Below are 20,534 nucleotides of genomic sequence, written 5' to 3'. Positions count from 1 at the left end.
AGACTGAAAATCTGCAGGTGGAGGAATCTCGGCAAAATAGACAGGAGAGGCTGTGGAAGACAGTGACGTTGAAGCTCTCAATTTATAAGGTTTCAATTCGTAACTGAAAATCTGCAATTAATTCCAGATTTCAAAAGGGCTGACTTTATTAACATGACAGGATTTTGAACATGTCAATTGGTCGACCCTACTGGGTGGGGACGAAACTGATGCAGAATATAAATGGTACTTTTTTTTTTAAAGAGCAAAATTACATTCGTGGAAGCCTTGTATGTCCCCAAATTCAAAAGAAGGGAGTGTGGTTAGAAGCCAAGGCGGCTGACTGGTCACGTACAAAGGCAAAGAAGACGTAAACAAAACAACAACAACAACTACTTGTATTTATATAGGACCTTTAATGTAGTGAAATGTTCCAAGGCGCTTCACAGCAGTATTATGAAATTTTAACAAATTGACACCGAGCCGCATAAGGAGAAATTAGGGCAGATGACCAATAGCTTGGTTAAAGAGATAGTTTTTAAGAAGCGTCTTGAAGGAGGAAAGAGAGGTAAAGAGGCGGAGAGGTTTAGGCAGGGAATTCCAGAGCTTGAAATCGAAGCGTTGCTTAACCAGGAACCAATGTAGGTCAGCGAGCACAAGGGTGATGGGTGAGCGGGACTTGATGCGATTTAGGACATGGGCTGCCGAGTTTTGAATCACCTCTAGTTTTCGTAGGGTAGAATGTGAGAGGCCAGCTAGGAATAGTCAAGTCTAGAGGTAACAAAGGCACGCATGAGGGCTTCAGCAGCGTATGAACTGAGGCAAAGGCGGAGACGGGCAATGTTACAGAGGTGGAAATAGATGGTCTTCATTATGCTGCAGATATGTGGTCGAAAATTAATTTCGGGTCAAATATGACATTGAGGTTGCAAACAGTCTGGTTCAGCCTCAGACAGAAGTTGGGGAGAAGGATGGAGTCAGTGGCTAGGGAACGGAGTTTGTGGTGGGGACCGAAAACAATGGCTTCGGTCTTCCCAATATTCAATTGGAGAAAATTTCTGCTCATCCAGAACTGGATGCCGGACAAGCAGTCTGACAATTTAGAGACTGAGGAGGAGTCTAGAGAAGTGGTAGTGAGGTAGAGCTGGGTATCATCAGCCAGGGATAGATTTTTGGGGGATACCAGAGGTAACGATGCGGGGGCGGGAAAAGAAGCCGTTGCAGGTGATTCTCTGGCTACGATTAGATAGATAAGATGGAATCAGGTGAGTACAGTCCCACCCAGCTGGACGACGGTGGAGATGTATTGGAGAAGGATAGAGTGGTCACCCGTGTCAAAGGCTGCAGACAAGTCAAGAAGGATTACGGAGACGTGGCTCCAGGATGATCAGGGCTGGGAACTCAACATTCAGGGGTATTCAACATTCAGGAAGGATAGAATAAAAGGAAAAGGAGGTGGGGTAGCATTGCTGGTTAAAGAGGAGATTAATGCAATAGTTAGGAAAGACATTAGCTTGGATGATGTGGAATCTATATGGGTAGAGCTGCAGAACACCAAAGGGCAAAAAACGTTAGTAGGAGTTGTGTACAGACCTCCAAACAGTAATAGGGATGTTGGGGAGGGCATCAAACAGGAAATTAGGGGTGCATGCAATAAAGGTGTAGCAGTTATAATGGGTGACTTTAATATGCACATAGATTGGGCTAGCCAAACTGGAAGCAATACGGTGGAGGAGGATTTCCTGGAGTGCATAAGGGATGGTTTTCTAGACCAATATGTTGAGGAACCAACTAGGGGGGAGGCCATCTTAGACTGGGTGTTGTGTAATGAGAGAGGATTAATTAGCAATCTCATTGTGCGAGGCCCCTTGGGGAAGAGTGACCATAATATGGTGGAATTCTGCATTAGGATGGAGAATGAAACAGTAAATTCAGAGACCATGGTCCAGAACTTAAAGAAGGGTAACTTTGAAGGTATGAGGCGAGAATTGGCTAGGATAGATTGGCGAATGATACTTAGGGGGTTGACTGTGGATGGGCAATGGCAGACATTTAGAGACCGCATGGATGAAGTACAACAATTGTACATTCCTGTCTGGCGTAAAAATAAAAAGGGGAAGGTGGCTCAACCGTGGCTATCTAGGGAAATCAGGGATAGTATTAAAGCCAAGGAAGTGGCATACAAATTGGCCAGAAATAGCAGCGAACCTGGGGACTGGGAGAAATTTAGAACTCAGCAGAGGAGGACAAAGGGTTTGATTAGGACAGGGAAAATGGAGTACGAGAAGAAGCTTGCAGGGAACATTAAGGCGGATTGCAAAAGTTTCTATAGGTATGTAAAGAGAAAAAGGTTGGTGAAGACAAACATAGGTCCCCTGCAGTCAGAATCAGGGGAAGTCATAACGGGGAACAAAGAAATGGCGGATCAATTGAACAAGTACTTTGGTTCGGTATTCACTAAGGAGGATACAAACAACCTTCCGGATATAAAAGGGGTCAGAGGGTCTAGTAAGGAAGAGGAACTGAGGGAAATCTTTATTAGTCGGGAAATTGTGTTGGGGAAATTGATGGGATTGAAGGCAGATAAATCCCCAGGGCCTGATGGCCTGCATCCTAGAGTACTTAAGGAGGTGGCCTTGGAAATAGCGGATGCATTGACAGTCATTTTCCAACATTCCATTGACTCTGGATCAGTTCCTATGGAGTGGAGGGTAGCCAATGTAACCCCACTTTTTAAAAAAGGAGGGAGAGAGAAAACAGGGAATTATAGACCGGTCAGCCTGACCTCAGTAGTGGGTAAAATGATGGAATCAATTATTAAGGATGTCATAGCAGTGCATCTGGAAAATGGTGACATGATAGGTCCAAGTCAGCATGGATTTGTGAAAGGGAAATCATGCTTGACAAATCTTCTGGAATTTTTTGAGGATGTTTCCAGTAAAGTGGACAAAGGAGAACCAGTTGATGTGGTATATTTGGACTTTCAGAAGGCTTTCGACAAGGTCCCACACAAGAGATTAATGTGCAAAGTTAAAGCACATGGGATTGGGGGTAGTGTGCTGACGTGGATTGAGAACTGGTTGTCAGACAGGAAGCAAAGAGTAGGAGTAAACGGGTACTTTTCAGAATGGCAGGCAGTGACTAGTGGAGTGCCGCAAGGTTCTGTGCTGGGGCCCCAGCTGTTTACATTGTACATTAATGATTTAGACGAGGGGATTAAATGCAGTATCTCCAAATTTGCGGATGATACTAAGTTGGGTGGCAGTGTGAGCTGCGAGGAGGATGCTATTAGGCTGCAGAGTGACTTGGATAGGTTAGGTGAGTGGGCAAATGCATGGCAGATGAAGTATAATGTGGATAAATGTGAGGTTATCCACTTTGGTGGTAAAAACAGAGAGACAGACTATTATCTGAATGGTGACAGATTAGGAAAAGGGAAGGTGCAACGAGACCTGGGTGTCATGGTACATCAGTCATTGAAGGTTGGCATGCAGGTACAGCAGGCGGTTAAGAAAGCAAATGGCATGTTGGCCTTCATAGCGAGGGGATTTGAATACAGGGGCAGGGAGGTGTTGCTACAGTTGTACAGGGCCTTGGTGAGGCCACACCTGGAGTATTGTGTACAGTTTTGGTCTCCTAACTTGAGGAAGGACATTCTTGCTATTGAGGGAGTGCAGCGAAGGTTCACCAGACTGATTCCCGGGATGGCGGGACTGACCTATCAAGAAAGATTGGATCAATTGGGCTTGTATTCACTGGAGTTCAGAAGAATGAGAGGGGACCTCATAGAAACGTTTAAAATTCTGACGGGTTTAGACAGGTTAGATGCAGAAAGAATGTTCCCAATGTTGGGGAAGTCCAGAACCAGGGGTCACAGTCTGAGGATAAGGGGTAAGCCATTTAGGACCGAGATGAGGAGAAACTTCTTCACCCAGAGAGTGGTGAACCTGTGGAATTCTCTACCACAGAAAGTAGTTGAGGCCAATTCACTAAATATATTCAAAAGGGAGTTAGATGAAGTCCTTACTACTCGGGGGATCAAGGGTTATGGCGAGAAAGCAGGAAGGGGGTACTGAAGTTTCATGTTCAGCCATGAACTCATTGAATGGCGGTGCAGGCTAGAAGGGCTGAATGGCCTGCTCCTGCACCTATTTTCTATGTTTCTATGTTTCTAAGGACGAGGAGGGACAATTTGCCTTTGTCACGGTCACAAAGGATATCATTTGTGACTTTGATGAGAATCGTTTCAGTACTGTGGCAGGGGCGGAAACCGGATTGGAGGGAGTCAAACATGGAATTGCAGGAAAGGTGGGTACGGATTTGAGAGGTGACAACACGATCAAGGACTTTGGAGAGGAAAGGGAGATTGGATAATGGGGCGGTAGTTTGCAAGGATGGAGGGGTTGAGGGTTGTTTTTTTGAGGAGAGTGGTGACAGACTTGAGGGAGAGGGAGACAGTACCTGAGGAGAATTAACTGTTAACAATGTCAGCTAATGTGGAATCAGAAAAGGAAGTTGGGTGGTCAGCAGTTTGGTGGGATTAGGGTCAAGAGAGCAGGAAGTGAGTCTCATGGACAGGATGAGCTCGGAAAGATAATGAGGAGAGATCAAAAATGTTTTTATAATTGAAAGCACGTTATACACAACACAACAAAGACAGGTACTGAGATCAATTAAAATTAGCAAACAGAAAGAAAAAGACTTGTATTTATACAATGCGTTCCACGACATCAGGATGTCCCAAAATGCTGTACAGCCAAGGAAGTACTTTTGACATGTAGCCACTGTTGTAATGTTAATGAAAAAGAGGATTATGGACAATTGTGGTAGCATCGGATAAGCTTTTTCAGATATGTAAAGAGTGGGAGGACTGTCAAAGACTGTATTGGATCAGTGAAAGATGTTCAAGATCAGGGTAGAAAGGACTCTCAGGGTATGGCGAAGATACTATTAGAGCACTTTGCATCAGTCATCAATCTTGAAGATGATACTCAACTGACAGAAATAAATAGTGCTGTTGGTTAATATTAGAATAGATGAACATATTGTTTTAGAAAGAATAAGGAACCTTAAAATAGATTGGGCTGCCGGTCTGGATGATAACAACCCGAGGGTCCTAAAGGAGATAGGACAGGTGCTGTGCGAGCCCTTTGCCTATACCTTTAATAGCGCGCTGGAGTCTGGGACTGTTCCCTTTAGACTGGAAGGAATCTTACATACTTCCAATCTTTAAAGAGGGAAAAGACAGAACCGGGTGACTATCAGCTCATAGCTTGACATCAGTACTGGGTAAAATGCTTGAGGGAATCAATAGGATTGAACTGTATGACCACTTAGACAGAACAGGCCATATCAGGGACAGCCAACATAGCAACCAAAAAAAGCCGTGTTTCACCAATTTGGTTGTATTTTTTTGAAGAAGTCACCAGGATAGTGGATGCAGGAAACCGGTAGACATTGTCTACTTGGACTTTCAGAAAGCTTTTGATACGGTACCATATAAGGGGCTTCTCTACATGATAGAATCTTCTGGAATTAGTGGTAATCTACTCTGCTGGATTGAGAATTGGCTGAATGACCGTAGGCAGAAAGAGGTTGTCGATGGATTTGGCTCTGATTGGACACCAGTCACCAGTGGTGCAGTGGTGTCCTGCAGGGATTGGTGTTAGGACTTTTCCTATTTACTATTTTCATTAATGATATAAATGTAGGTGTTGGGGAAATTATCTGCAAATTTCCAGACAATCTAAGACATATGTGAGACTTATTACTGTTGACGTTGCCTAATTGCTACAAACAGATCTGGATGTGCTGGGAAATTGGGCCCATGATTGGCAAACAACGTGCTGTGTTATGCACGTGGGCAGCTAAAATGCTGAAGATACATCCTTCAGGAAAATAATTAAAGCCAGTGGTGAAAGAGAAATACCTAGGCATTTTGATGCATGAATTTATAACTAAAGCGAATTGATGTTAGGAGATTCTTCTTTTCCCAGAGAATTGTGGACCTGTGGAACAGGTAGTGAGGTCATACATTGAATGCTGAATCACTTCAAGTGAGAGCTGGACTTGTTTCTGGCTGGGGCGAAGAACACCTCGTACAAGTAGGTAACTTCTAACATTAATCAGGACATGGTGATTTCCTGAACTAGTTTTGATTGCCTAAAGGGGTCGGAGAGGAATTCTCCAGATTCCCCCAACCCGTTCTCCCAGGAGATTACATGGCTCTGGGTGGGTTGGGGAGTGTATGCATAAGGCAGCACAACTGTGGGAGGCAGGCCGGATGGTCTAGTAAGTCTTTTCCTATTTTTTGTATGTTTGCACGTAAGGCGAGGTGGCGGAGCAGGCTCGAAGGGCCGTATAGAAACATAGAAAATAGGTGGAGTAGGCAATTGGGCCCTTCGAGTCTGCACTGCCATTCAATGAGTTCATGGCTGAACATGCAACTTCAGTACCCCATTCCTGCTTTCTCGCCATACCCCTTGATCCCCCTAGTAGCAAGGGCTACATCTAACTCCTTTTTGAATATATTTAGTGAATTGGCCTCAACAGCTTTCTGTGGTAGAGAATTCCACAGGTTCACCACTCTCTGGGTGAAGAAGTTTCTCCTCATCTCGATCCTAAATGGCTTACCCCTTATCCTTAGACTGTGACCCCTGGTTCTGGACTTCCCCAACATTGGGAACATTCTTCCTGCATCTAACCTGTCCAAACCCGTCAGAATTTTAAACGTTTCTATGAGATCCCCTCTCATTCTTCTGAACTCCAGTGAATACAAGCCCAGTTGATCCAGTTTTTCTTGATATGTCAGTCCCGCCATCCCTGGAATCAGTCTGGTGAATCTTCGCTGCACTCCCTCAATAGCAAGAATGTCCTTCCTCAAGTTAGGAGACCAAAACTGTACACAATACTCCAGGTATGGCCTCACCAAGGCCCTGTACAACTGTAGCAACACCTCCCTGCCCCTGTACTCAAATCCCCTCGCTATGAAGGCCAACATGCCATTTGCTTTCTTAACCGCCTGCTGTACCTGCATGTCAACCTTCAATGAATGATGTGCCATGACACTCAGGTCTCGTTGCACCTCCCCTTTTCCTAATCTGTCACCATTCAGATAATAGTCTGTCTTTCTTTTTACCACCAAAGTGGATAACCTCATATTTATCCACATTATACTTCATCTGCCATGCATTTGCCCACTCACCTAATCTATCCAAGACACTCCGCAGCCTCACAGCATCCTCCTCGCAGCTCACACTGCCACCCAACTTTAGTGTCATCCGCAAATTTGGAGATACTACATTTAATCCCCTTGTCTAAATCATTAATGTACAATGTGAACAGCTGGGGCCTCAGCACAGAACCTTGCGGTACCCCACTAGTCACTGCCTGCCACTCTGAAAAGTACCCAATTATTCCTACTCTTTGCTTCCTGTCTGCCAACCAGTTCTCAATCCAAGTCAGCACACTACCCCCAATCCCATGTGCTTTAAGTTTGCACATTGGGCTACTCCTGCTCCTATTCCTTGTATTCTAAGAGAAGGTTCGTAAGGGCAGAGCAAGGATCGTCATGAATTAAGTCAGCTTCATGTGCTTCCTCGAAGTACTGCACTGGTCTCGTATTCAAAGGCTATTTCTCCAAGGACAAATGTCATTGCTAAACAAGGTCTTCTGTGTTTCACATCCTAGGGGTCCCATGGAGGTGGAGGCTAACCACTCAGATAACCACCCTGGCACTTCCGGAGACACAGCCATTGCCAGATGTCCTATTCCTACCACTTCAACACCAACTCCAGTAAGGCACCTCGCATGCACAAGCACTAACATAGGAGACACCCACTCGGGACCACGTTACTCGTGATTAGAAGGGTTTCACTGGGTGAAGCACTGAGCACTAGTGAGAATAAGGGCCTAGAAGTGGAAGAGAGGGAGTGAGCCATTCCTCCATGGAGGGTGGAGAAACAACTGCCCTTGACTGAGGAGCTGAGGGACTCAGATCTCAGGGGCCCAGTCTTCAAAGGAGCTATGACTAGAGAGCAAAAGTTTCTAGGTTATTCATTTGTATCTTATTCCAATCCAACTGTCCTATAATTATCGCACCCATGTAGCAGGCACATGGAATTCTCTTATGAACGCAACTTGTGAGTTATTTTGTTTTTGCCTTACTCGTGTAAAGAAAAATTATTACCCTTTTTCCTGTAAATAGTTTGTTAACTATCTTTATCAAGTTACTTAATTTGCAATACCTTATCTGCCTGAGCTGATCCAATCTCCAGATTCATTTTTACCTTTCCCCACTGATGGCCTGACTCCGGATCTGGTTCTTTGCTTGCATGTTCTGACATCAGGCCTTTTACATCGAAATCTAACTCTTCGCAGAAACCACAGCCTACAAACACTGATGTCAGCTTCTTTTCTCTCTGCCCATTTTCGGGCTGGGCCTCCCAGCAATCTTCCAGTGATCCTGCTACAGTAATATCTGAAACTTCCACTTGTGCTGCATCCACCGTGTAACCCACAGCTCCTGTGCTGCTCGGGCATTTTGCTTCAGATGATGAGTCGGTTGAGATGTTCTCTAACGAGTCGACTACTAAACCCATAACTGCTCCTCTCGTGTATTCAATTGCTGGTGTATCAGAAGCCGCCTCCATATTTTCGGGTAGTTAGGGATATTCTATTGCCTCTGGTTTACTAGATAATTTCTGAGAATCAAAAAATAAAATGTTGAGGACAAATTATTACCGTAAATATTCTTGCATCTCTTTTCTTATGTCACCATGTCTCCAATCCCCTCCCTCCCAATGAGTGGTAGCTCCCCCAGTGTCAACACCCCTTCCACCTCAAAATACTTCTTCTTCAATCTTTATCGCTCCGCTTACTATTTTACACTTAAACCACGCTAATTGATATCACTATAAATACCGGAGTCAAAAATGCCTCTGGTCTGACCACTCTGTTAATTATTGTCTCCGAACAACAATAATGGACCACTTGACTGTACCTCAGTCTTAGAAGAGCTTGTATCAGAACAGTTCCCAGTCCCCACTATTGTTCTCAGACTCTGAGATCCTGCGAGACAGTAAATACTGATCTAGATCATGATCAGCACAGCACACCCCACTTCAGCACAATTCCCAATCTCGCAAGATAGCCCAGGTTATATTCTTTCACCAGACCCTGGTACGTTGGAGTGTGAAAGGGGTTAGATGCTGATTTGAAACCAGCAATATTTAATCTTGGTTTGGAAGGGGAATCCATGGGTCAGACCGAGAGATAGGAATTTGGGGCACTTAAAAAAGATTGAACATTCAGTGCCCAAAGGGAAGTAAACAGAAATGCTTTAATTTGCATAGTTTTAATTTGTTTCAGTAGAAAAGTGTTGGATGGTATGGATATTGAAAGACATTAGCATCAAATTTAAAACTTAAATCCTGCACAATGTTCATAAACATTTAGAGGTGGAGTTGCATGTACAGACTATTAAAATAAAATTGACAACAGATACCAAACCATGATAACTGAGTTTGAAAATTAACCCTTCAAACATCAAAGTGGCCTTCTCTGCTTTCAGATGGAGAGACTGGAAAGCACACCAGTTAACTGGACATCCAACGATACTTTATCAAAAGTATCAATTTATTAAGCTAGAAATTACTACTTTTTTAATCATTCACGGGATGTGGGCATCACTGGAAAGGCCAGCATTTATTGCCCATCCCTAATTGCCCTGGAGAGGGTAATGATGAGCAACCTTCTTGAACTGCTCCAGTCCGTGTGGTGAAGGTACTCCTACAGTGCTGCTGGGAGTTCCAGGATTTTGATCCAGAAAAAAAAGACTGGAACCCACTTCAGGAACTTGAGCATATAAATCTAGGCTGACACTCCAATGCATCCTGAGGGAGTGCTGCACTGTCAGAGGTGCCATTTTTCGGATGAAACGTCAAACCAAGACCCCGTCTGCCCTCTTAGGTGGACATAAAAGATCATGGCACTATTTCGAAGAAGAGCATGGGAGTTATCACTGGTGTTTTGATCAATATTTATCTCTCAATCAACATAACAAAAACAGATTATCTGGTCATTATCAATGCCACGGTCGACAAGGGCACAGCCCTCTGGGGAGGCGTGATTAGCAGAGAGGGGGTAGGGAAAGCCAACTCCAGCAGTACCCTACTCCTGACAAAATGTCTACAACATGAACTTGTCATCACCAACACCTTGTTCCACCAGAGGGACAAATACAAGGCATCGTGGCAACACCCTCGCCACAAACACTGGCACCTGCTCGACTATGTCATCGTCCGAGCCAGGGATCACAAGGATCACCCACACCATGACAGGAGCTGACGACTGCTGGACGGACCACCGCTTAATCCAATCCATCATTGACATCAACATAGCCCCAAAGCGAAGGGGGCAGCGGAAACGGTGCCACAAAAAATTCAATGCTGGGGCACTTAAGGACCCAGCTAAGAGAGCCCTATACAGTCAGCGCCTCACAGTTAACCTGTCGTGCCTTGATGACCCCGAGACGCAGAATGCCCACAGCGCTTGGTCTGCCCTCCATAACCAGTGCCTACAAAGAGACGCTCGGTCATTCAACCAGGAAACGCCAGGACTGGTTTGATGAGAATGATCAGGAGATCCAAGAGCTAATAGATTGTAAGTGCAGGGTATTTCTGAGCCTTAATCAACAACCCAACTCGGGAGTAGCAAAGCAGCATTACAGACGGCTCAAGGCTGAGATCCAACAAAAAAACCGGGGACCTAAAGAACAGGTGGTGGATGGAGAAAGCACAGGAGATACAACAGCTGACTGACAGCGAGGATTCTTCACCGCAGTAAAAGCCACCTACGGTCCAAACACCCAAGGCCCCACCCCACTGCTGGCCAAGAACAGGGAAACACTCATCAAGGTCACCTAGGCAGTCAGGGCCCGCTGGAAGGAGCACTTCGAAGATCTCCTAGATCAAGACTCTGCTTCTGACTGGAGTGTTCTCGACTCCATCCCACAGCATGCTACCCGCCACCACCTCAGTAAAACCCCAACACTGCACAAGGTAGAAAAAGCCATGACAGCTTAAAAACAACAAGGCTACGGGAGCGGATGGAATCCCTGCTGAGGCACTGAAGTATGACGGAGAGGCACTTTTGGCGCGAATACATGACCTCATCTCTCTCATTGGAGGGAGGAAAGCATGCCGGGAGATCTCAGAGGTGCAGTGATCGTGACCATCTTTAAAAAAAGGGGACGTCCGACTGCGGCAACTACAGAGGAATCTCCCTGCTATCAGCCACTGGGAAAGTTGTCGCTAGAGTCCTCCTCAATCGTCTTCTCCCTGTGGCCGAGGAGCTCCTCCCGGAGTCGCAGTGCGGATTTCGTCCCCCACGGGGCACAATGGAAATGATTTTTGCAGCGCGACAGCTGCAGGAAAAATGCAGGGAACAGCGCCCTCTTTGACCTTACTAAGGCCTTTGACACTGTCAACCGCGAGGGTCTATGGAGAGTCCTCATCCGCTTCGGATGCCCCCAAAAGTTCGTCACCATCCTCCGCCTGCTCCACGATGACATGCAGGCCGTGATCCTCACCATTACAGATCCAATCCACGTCTGGACCGGGGTCAAACAGGGCTGTGTCATCACCCCAACCCTCTTCTCAATCTTCCTCGCTGCCATGCTCCACCTCACAGTCAACAAGCTCCCTGCTGGAGTGGAACTAAACTACAGAACCGTCTCCAGGCCAGGTCCAAGACCACTGCAACCTCTGCTGTCGAGCTACAGTACGCGGACGATGTCTGTGTCTGCGCACATACAGAGGCTGAATTCCATGACATAGTCGACATATTTACTGAGGCGTACGAAAGCATGGGCCTTACGCTAAACATCTGTAAAACACCAGCCTGTCCTCGCTGCACAGCACTGCCCCCCAGTCATCAAGATCCACGGTGCGGCCCTGGACAACATGGACCATTTCCCATATCTCGGGAGCCGCTTATCAACAAGAGCAGACATTGACGACGAGATTCAACACCGCCCCCAGTGTGCCAGTGCAGCCTTTGGCCGCCTGAGGAAAACAGTGTTCGAAGACCAGGCCCTGAAATCTGCCACAAAGCTCATGGACGACAGGGCTGTAGTAATATCTGCCCTCCTGTAGGGTTCAGAGACATGCACCATGTACAGTAGACACCTCAAGTCGTTGGAGAAATACCAGCAACGATGTCTCTGCAAGATCCCACAAATCCCCTGGAAGGACAGACGCACCATCATTAGCGTCCTAAACCAGGCCACCATCCCCAGCATTGAAGCACTGACTACACTTGATCAGCTCCGCTGGGCAGGCCACATTGTTCGCATGCCAGACACGAGACTCCCAAAGCAAGCGCTCTACTCGGAACTCCTTCACGGCAAATGAGCCAAAGGTGGGCAGAGGAAACGTTACAAGGACACCCTCAAAGCCTCCCTGATAAAGTGCAACATCCCCACTGACACCTGAGAGTCCCTGGCCAAAGACCATCCTAAGTGGAGGAAGTGCATCCGGGAGGGCGCTGAGCACCTCGAGTCTCATCGCCGAGAGAATGCAGAAATCAAGCGCAGGCAGTGGAAAGAACATGCAGCAAACCAGTCCCACCCACCCTTTCACTCAACGATTATCTGTCCCACCTGTGACAGAGACTGTGGCTCTCATATTGGACTGTTCAGCCACCTAAGGACTCATTTTAAGAGTGGAAGCAAGTCTTCCTCGATTCCAAGGGACTGCCCATGATGATGATGCTGTTTGTGGGAGTTTGCTGTGCACAAGTTGGCTGCCGCGTTTTCCACATTACAACAGTGACTACACTCAAAGTATTTCATTGGTTGTAAAGTGCTTTAAGATGTCCGGTGGTCGTGAAAGCTGCTATATAAATGCAAGTCTTTTTTTTCTGGATCAAAATCCTGGAACTCCCTCCCTAATAGCACTGAAGAAGTACCTTCACCACAGAGACTGCAGCAGATCAAGAAGGTGGCTCACCAGTGATAATGAAGGGACCATGACGATGACGGAATGGCAATAATGAAGGAATGATGATATATTTCCAAGTCAGGATGGTGTGTGACTTGAAGGTGAACTTGGAGGTGGTGGTGTTCCCATGTGCCTGCTGCCCATGTCCTTCTAGTTGGTAGAGGTTGCGGGTTTGGCAATATTAGCAGAGGAACATAATGCATTAAAGCCTCAGTTAAGCAGCCAACAGAGGACCATCATATGAACGTGATAAGTGTTTGTGCACTAACATCATGAACAGTAATACTTATCGCACTGCCTGTACCCAGGACACTATGCTGTATTCTATTGGGTACACAGTCCCATTGTAATTATTTTCCTGACTATATTTGAAAATATGTACAACTTCAGCAATTCTGGGCACCACATTTCAGGAACTATTTCAAAAGCCTTGGAGAGAAAGGGTGCAGAGATTTACCAGAATAACACCAAGTATGAGGGACTTCAGTTATGTGGAAAGACTGGAGAAACTGGGATTAGAGCAGATAAGGTTGAGGGAAGATTTAATAGAGGTGTTCAAAATCATGAGGGGTTTTGACAGAGTAAATAAGGAGAAAAATTTTCCACTGGCAGGTGGATTGGTAACCAGAGGACACAGATTTACGATAATTGGCAAAAGAAACTGGGGAGATGAGAATTTTTTTTACGCAGCAAGTTGTTTTGATCTGTAATGCACTGCCTGAAAGGTTGGTGGGAGCAGATTCAATAGTATTGCTGACACCTCATCATTAACATCCCAATCACGGGAAATTGTCTTTAAAATGGCCTTTTAGCCTTCTCTACAGCAGTGGAAATAATGCCAGGATCTCAAGCCTCTCCTTGTAGTTTCCCATACCTGGTATCATCATGGATAACACAGATGTCTGGAAGCCAATTATCTCGGGCACTATACACTGGACTAGAGGACATGCGTACAAAATAAACAAGCCTCAATTGAGACTAGACCTTAGAAGAATTGTGCCCGCTGTACCACAAGGCAGTGGATACATGGAAGGGACTCCCAGCAGAAGCTGATTGATTTAAATGGCTAGACAGCTATCTGCTTAGGATCAAGACTGAAGGGTACAAGGTCAAGTCCAAATGAAGATAACCAAAAAGTCCATGGAATGTGATAATAAGCCTTCTGACTCCTTGCTCAAGTGGTCACTTCTTGGGTGAGCCTGGACAACTGACGATGAATGAACTGTTTGACCAAGGAGGACATTGCAACCGAGTCCAACATCTCTACAGCAAGGGTCAATGCACAGCAATCAGGAGAGCTAACACTAGCTATTCCCCTCCCTCACCCTGACCAGTAGCATTCCAGCAGTTGTATGTCCTCATTCCTCATCATCATCATTGGCAGTCCCTCGGAATCGAGGAAGACTTGCTTCCACTCTAAAAATGAGTTCTTAGGTGGCTGAACAGTCCAATACGAGAACCACAGCCCCTGTCATAGGAGGGACAGATAGTCATTGAGGGAAGGGGTTTGCCGCACGCTCTTTCTGCTGCCTGCGCTTGATTTCTGCATTGTCTCGGCGATGAGAGTTGAGGTGCTCAGCGCCCTCCCGGATGCACTTCCTCCAATTAGGGTGGTCTTTGGCCAGGGACTCCCAGGTGTCGGTGGGGATGTTGCACTTTATCAGGGAGGCTTTGAGGGTGTCCTTGTAACATTTCCTCTGCCCACCTTTGGCTCGTTTGCCGTGAAGGATTTCCAAGTAGTGCACTTGCTTTGGGAGCCTAGTGTCTGGCATTCGGACAATGTGGCCCGCCCAGCGGAGCTGATCAAGTGCGGTCAGTGCTTCAATGCTGGGGATGTTGGCCTGGTCGAGGACGCTAACGTTGGTGTGTCTGTTCTCCCATGGGATTTGTATAATCTTGCGGCGATATCGTTGGTGGTATTTCTCCAGCGACTCAACCACTCTGACATTACCGAACTCAGCAGAGGGCAGGGATTAAACTCAGGAACTTCCTGGTCTGCATGACTTCGTCCCACACCATGAGGTGCACCCATCCAGCAAATTACTGAGGGACTTTCCAGAAAGCAATCTTTAACAAAATCTTTGCAGAGGTCATTCAACTGGTCAGGTGCCATGAAAACGCTTGGCACATAATAATTTCAAGTCATGTTTTCCATCAAATATAATTCAGAAAATGCTAGAGCCATTCCAATCACAATCTTGTCCAAGTAGAAAAGTTGCCAATGGCCATCCAAAATGCCTTTGTTTTCCACCAACATGGATAGCATCCTTCCAAAATGTCTCCTCAAATATGTTATTCATTACCATGTCAAGGCAATGAGAAGAACAATCCACCTGAAGGTATAGCATAGCTTCCCGAAGACCAACATCTTACCTCGACAGTACAATGATGCACATAGAAGGACAAAAGAAGAATAAGAAAAGTGGACATTGATAGTGATGAGGTGGAAGAGTTACCGACTTTAAAAGCTAAAGAATGCATTGCTCTGGCTGCAAATATGTGGTTACAAACCATGGAAACCAATCTGGGGAATAGAATCATGAAATGGGGAAAGGAGACAGATAGGGGCAGGAGTAAACTATACCTCAGCCCCATTTACCTGTGTCCAGATGACACATCTGTATTCCGCTGAGGCCTGGACCCTGACGGAGGCAAAGGAGATTGAATGCCTTTGAAACACCATGCAAAGAAAATATTGGGAGGACAAAATGACTGACGGTAAAGTACTGATAAGGAGTGGCCTATGGGCAGTAGCAGAACGTGTTATAGCAAAAAGATAACAGTCGGCAGCACTTAAGATGGGAACCCTCACAAGGTGAGAGCATGAGTTCATGCTTGGAAAAAATAGCATGCAAGGCTAAGCCCAGGATGATGGGGCTGTACAATAAGACCCAAAGGAGTGGGGAGAAATCTGCGGGAGCTGGTGGAGGGAAGAGCAAAATGGTGATATCCTGTCATGCCCAGCCCCGTTTGGTTATAACTGATATTGGTTGTGCTATCTCAGTGTCAACAATCAAAGTTGCCCACAGGAAGAATCATGAACAGGTTTGCAGAATATTAACCACTGACCACACCTGGAGCTGGGGATGGGATTGGGTTCAGAGTCTCCAGTGACAGTTAGCAGCACCCCAATACTGTAGAGGCTGGCTTAATGTCTATCATGTATATAAGCTCTCCTATCTTCCATCACCATATCAGATCAGATGAGATGGTGCCAAATAATTGGGGTTCTGCATGTTTACTCCCTGCTGGACCTTCTCATCTTTTTTCAACAAGCCAAGCATTTCAACATAAAATAGAATATTTTATTTCAGCTGGTTTTTATTAATTGAGGCATATTATGGGCTGGATTTTCGGCTTTTCTGTTTTCGGGGCGATAATGGCGGCACGGCGGGAAAGTTAGCGGCCAGGAATAGTTTGCGCTTTGGTAGTTACGTTTTGGGCATCAGGGAGCACAGCGCTAAGGGAGGCGTTGTACACCTCTCGGCGCAAGGGAGGGAAACTCCCGAGCTAAAGAGCCGGGCTGGAAGTGCTCCGAAGAGAGGCCCTGGGGGGAGGGGGAAAAAAATAGCTCGGAAACATTCCTATAACATTGCCCACACCACCGCAACACAAATCACACAAAAAATGTAAAACAAAAAACACTGGCACTTATTTTTGGAGTCCATTACCTTCCTGTCCACCGCCGGGATCGCAGGACCACCCCGATTTCCCAGGCGGTCATTGCGGGCGCACTTCCGGGCGGACGGGTCGGGCAAGAGTCAAAACTCGCGCCGGTGTCGCAACCAGGGGCGTTGCACACCTGGCGCAGCTCTCCCCGGCAGTGCTGCTCTGCGCCGCCGCAAAACCCGACCGGAAGATCACGGCGAGGCGCTGGAGACCTTACTGCCGCCTTTCACACCGCTCCAGGGCGTAACCCCGAGCGCAAAGGACTAGAAAATCCAGCCCATAGAGTATAAAGGCAAGGAAGTTATGCTAAACTTTTATAAAACACTGGTTAGGCCCCAGCTGGAGTATTGTGGCCAATTTTGAGAACCACATTTCGGAAAGGATGTCAAGGCCATGTAGAGGCGTTTTACTAGAATGGTACCAGGGATGAGTGACTTCAGTTAAGTGGATAGACTGGAGAGGCTGGTATTGTCCTTACAGCAGAGAAGGTCAAGAGATATGAGGGAGGTTTTCAAATCATGGTTTTCATGAGAGTAAATAAGGAGAAACTGTTTCCCGTGGCAGAATGGTTCGGAACCAGAGGGCACAGATTTATGGGGATTGGCAAAAGAACCAAAGTCGACATGAGGAAAAAAAATCACACAACGAGTGGTGTGATGTGGAATACACTGCCTGAAAGGGTGATAGACCTAACATTCAAAAGGAAATAGGATAAATACTCAAAGGGGGGAAATTTACAACTCTTTTTGGGGGAACAAAATACACATTAGATCAAGTGCCCCCCCCCCCCCGATCTGGGGACACTCCAGACACTTAACTGCCCCTTTTTAAAAAAATTTTTGTTTCTTTTTTTTGTTTTTTTTTGTGGGGTTTTGTGTGATTTTTTTGGGGGGGGCATTAAAACCATATATTTTACAAGTGCCCCCTATAAAAGGGGAGGGGGACATTAAAAATACGGCAATTAAAACAAATTAAATTTTAAAACATATCAAATTAAATTAAAATTTGGTTGCCGGGGGTAACGATGCACTCCAGTCCCTCCGGCGCCCACCTCTCGCGGAAGGCCGCGAGCGTACCGGTGGACACCGCGTGCTCCATCTCCAAGGACACCCTGGCGCGGAAGAGAGGGGGGGGGAAATTTACAGGGCGATGGGAAAAGAGGTGAGTGGCATTGATTGGACAGTACTTTCAAAGAACCGGCACAGGCACGATGGGCCGAATGGCCTCCTTCTGTGCTGTGTCATTCTGTGATTCTATTATAAAACTCTGCCTTATCGAAGAGTTCAATACCGGCAACAAAAGGAAGCAGATTCCAGGCTTATGGTAATAGCAGGCATGGCCCCACCTCTCCCTCCGATACCGGGTCAGCTCATTCCCAGCCCACACTCCACTCACCCAAAGACGGTACCCTCGCCCCCCTCAAAGCCCACCCCCTCATCATAGCCTGCTGCACCAACTCACCTCACCCCGCTCCACCCACTCTCATCGCGTCCCCTCTCAGCCCACTCTACACCCTCACCGCAACCCGCCCCGTCTCATCCCGCCCTCTCTCTCCGTCCCGCCCACCACACCGTCCCCTCTCAACAAACACACCCTGCCCAATCCATCCCGTCCCTCTCACCCCAGCCCGCCCCCTCTCACCACACCCTCTCTCACCCTGTCCCCTCTCACTTTTTCTTCAGTCGATATTCCATCGGCGCGCACCCCCGAGGCTGCAGTTCCCGCGCGGCCCGCCTTGCACTCGATGCCCGCATGCGCGCTCTAACCTCCGCACGGCCGCGTCCTCTGCTGCCGGCAGCACGTGACCTCGGGGAGCCGCGGGGCGGAGCCTGCTCAGTGACGTCACAAAGCTGGTCGCACCAACCTGCAGAATACCCGGGAATGCTGCACCTGTTCCCAGTCCCTGGAATGCTGCATCGGATTCCAGTCCTGGGATACCACATCCATTCCCAGTCCTGGGAATACTGCACCCGATCCCAGTCCCGGAAATGCTGCACCTGATCCCAGTCCCTGAAATGCTGCACCCATTCCCTGTCCCAGGAATGCTGCATCCATTCCTGGTCCCAGGAATGCTGCTCCCGTTACCTGTCCCGGGAATGCTGCTCTCGTTACCGGTCCCGGGAATGCTGCGTATCTACCCGGTCCCGGGAACGCTGCACACGTTCCCAGTCCAAGGAACGCTGCACCCAATCCCGGAACACTGCACAGGATCCCAGTCCCGGGAATGCTGCACCTGATCCCAGTCCCAGGAATGCTGCACCCGTTCCCAGTCCCTGAAATGCTGCACCCGCTCCTTGTCCCAGGAACGCTGCATCCATTCCCGGTCCCGGGAATGCTGCCCCCGTTACCGGTCCCGGGAACGCTGCACCTGTACCCGATACCAGGAAAGCTGCATCCCTATCCGGTCCCGGGAACACTGCACCCGTTCCCAGTCCCAGGAATGCTGCACTCAATCCCGGAACGCTGCACAGATCCCAGTCCCGGGAACGCTGCACCCGATCATAGAATGCATACGGGATTGTTTCTTAGAACAGTATGTTACAGAACCTACAAGGATGCAAGCTATCTTAGATCTGGTCCTGTGCAATGAGACAGGAAAAATAAACGATCTCCTAGTAAAAGATCCTCTCGGAATGAGTGATCATAGTATGGTTGAATTTGTAATATAGATTGAGGGTGAGAAATTTGTGTCAGAAACGAGCGTACTATGCTTAAACAAAGGGGACAACAGTGGGATGAGGGCAGAGTTGGCTAAAGTAGACTGGAAACACAGACTAAACGGTGGCACAATTGAGGAACAGTGGAGGACTTTTAAGGAGCTCTTTCATAGTGCGCAACAAAAATATATTCCAGTGAAAAAGAGGGGCGGTAAGAGAAGGGATAACCATCCGTGGATAACCAAGGAAATAAAGGAGAGTATCAAATTAAAGACCAATATAAGATGGCCAAGGTTAGTGGGAAACTAGAAGATTGGGAAAATTTTAAATAACAGCAAAGAATGACTAGAAAAGCAATAAAGAAAGGAAAGATAGATTACGAAGGTAAACTTGCGCAAAACATAAAAACAGATAGTAAAAGCTTTTACCGATATATAAAACGGAAAAGAGTGACTAAAGTAAATGTTGGTCCCTTAGAAGATGAGAAGGGGGATTTAATAATGGGAAATGTGGAAATGGCTGAGACCTTAAACAATTATTTTGCTTCGGTCTTCACAGTGGAAGACACAAAAACCATGCCAAAAATTGCTGGTCACAGGAATGTGGGAAAGGAGGACCTTGAGACAATCACTATCACTAGGGGGGTAGTGCTGGACAGGCTAATGGGACTCAAGGTAGACAAGTCCCCTGGTCCTGATGAAATGCATCCCAGGGTATTAAAAGAGATGGCGGAGTTATAGCAGATGCATTCGTTATAATCTACCAAAATTCTCTGGACTCTGGGGAGGCACCAGCGGATTGGAAAGCAGCTAATGTAACGCCTCTGTTTAAAAAAGGGGGCAGACAAAAGGCAGGTAACTATAGGCTGGTTACTTTAACATCTGTAGTGGGGAAAATGCTTGAAACTATCATTAAGGAAGAAATAGCGGGACATCTAGATAGGAGTAGTGCAATCAAGCAGACGCAGCATGGATTCATGAAGGGGAAATCATGTTTAACTAATTTACTGGAATTCTTTGAGGATATAACGAGCATGGTGGATAGAGGTGTACCGATGGATTTGGTGTATTTAGATTTCCAAAAGGCATTCGATAAGGTGCCACACAAAAGGTTACTGCAGCAGATAAAGGACGCGGAGTCAGAGAAAATGTATTAGCATGGATAGAGAATTGGCTGGCGAACAGAAAGCAGAGAGTCGGGATAAATGGGTTCTTTTCAGGTTGGAAAT

At 46.8% G+C, this 20,534-nt stretch overlaps 1 protein-coding gene across 10 annotated transcripts in view; it reads right to left on the bottom strand.

Moving 5' to 3' along the window:
• The window catches only part of LOC139279924 (uncharacterized), a 164,054-nt gene that overhangs the window by 108,601 nt on the left and 34,919 nt on the right, over positions 1-20,534 (bottom strand). For 6 of the 10 annotated variants that reach the window (XM_070899245.1, XM_070899254.1, XM_070899249.1 and 3 more), the window contains exons 1-2: positions 18,321-18,390; positions 8,226-8,681 (exon numbers count right to left, since the gene is read on the bottom strand). In XM_070899245.1, the coding sequence (XP_070755346.1) occupies positions 8,226-8,630 (405 nt within the window). In that variant the 5' untranslated portion in view covers positions 8,631-8,681; positions 18,321-18,390. Of the gene's footprint in view, positions 1-8,225; positions 8,682-16,651; positions 16,775-18,320; positions 18,391-18,415; positions 18,484-20,534 lie in introns of those variants that run through there. The other 4 variants (XM_070899246.1, XM_070899250.1, XM_070899248.1 and 1 more) reach the window with 4 other exon arrangements.

Source organism: Pristiophorus japonicus, chromosome 14 (assembly GCF_044704955.1).
Source record: "Pristiophorus japonicus isolate sPriJap1 chromosome 14, sPriJap1.hap1, whole genome shotgun sequence".
Classification (NCBI taxonomy): Eukaryota; Metazoa; Chordata; class Chondrichthyes; family Pristiophoridae; genus Pristiophorus; species Pristiophorus japonicus.
The sequence above is the reverse complement of the archived record's forward strand: the minus strand, read 5'-3'. Positions and strand labels throughout refer to the sequence as shown.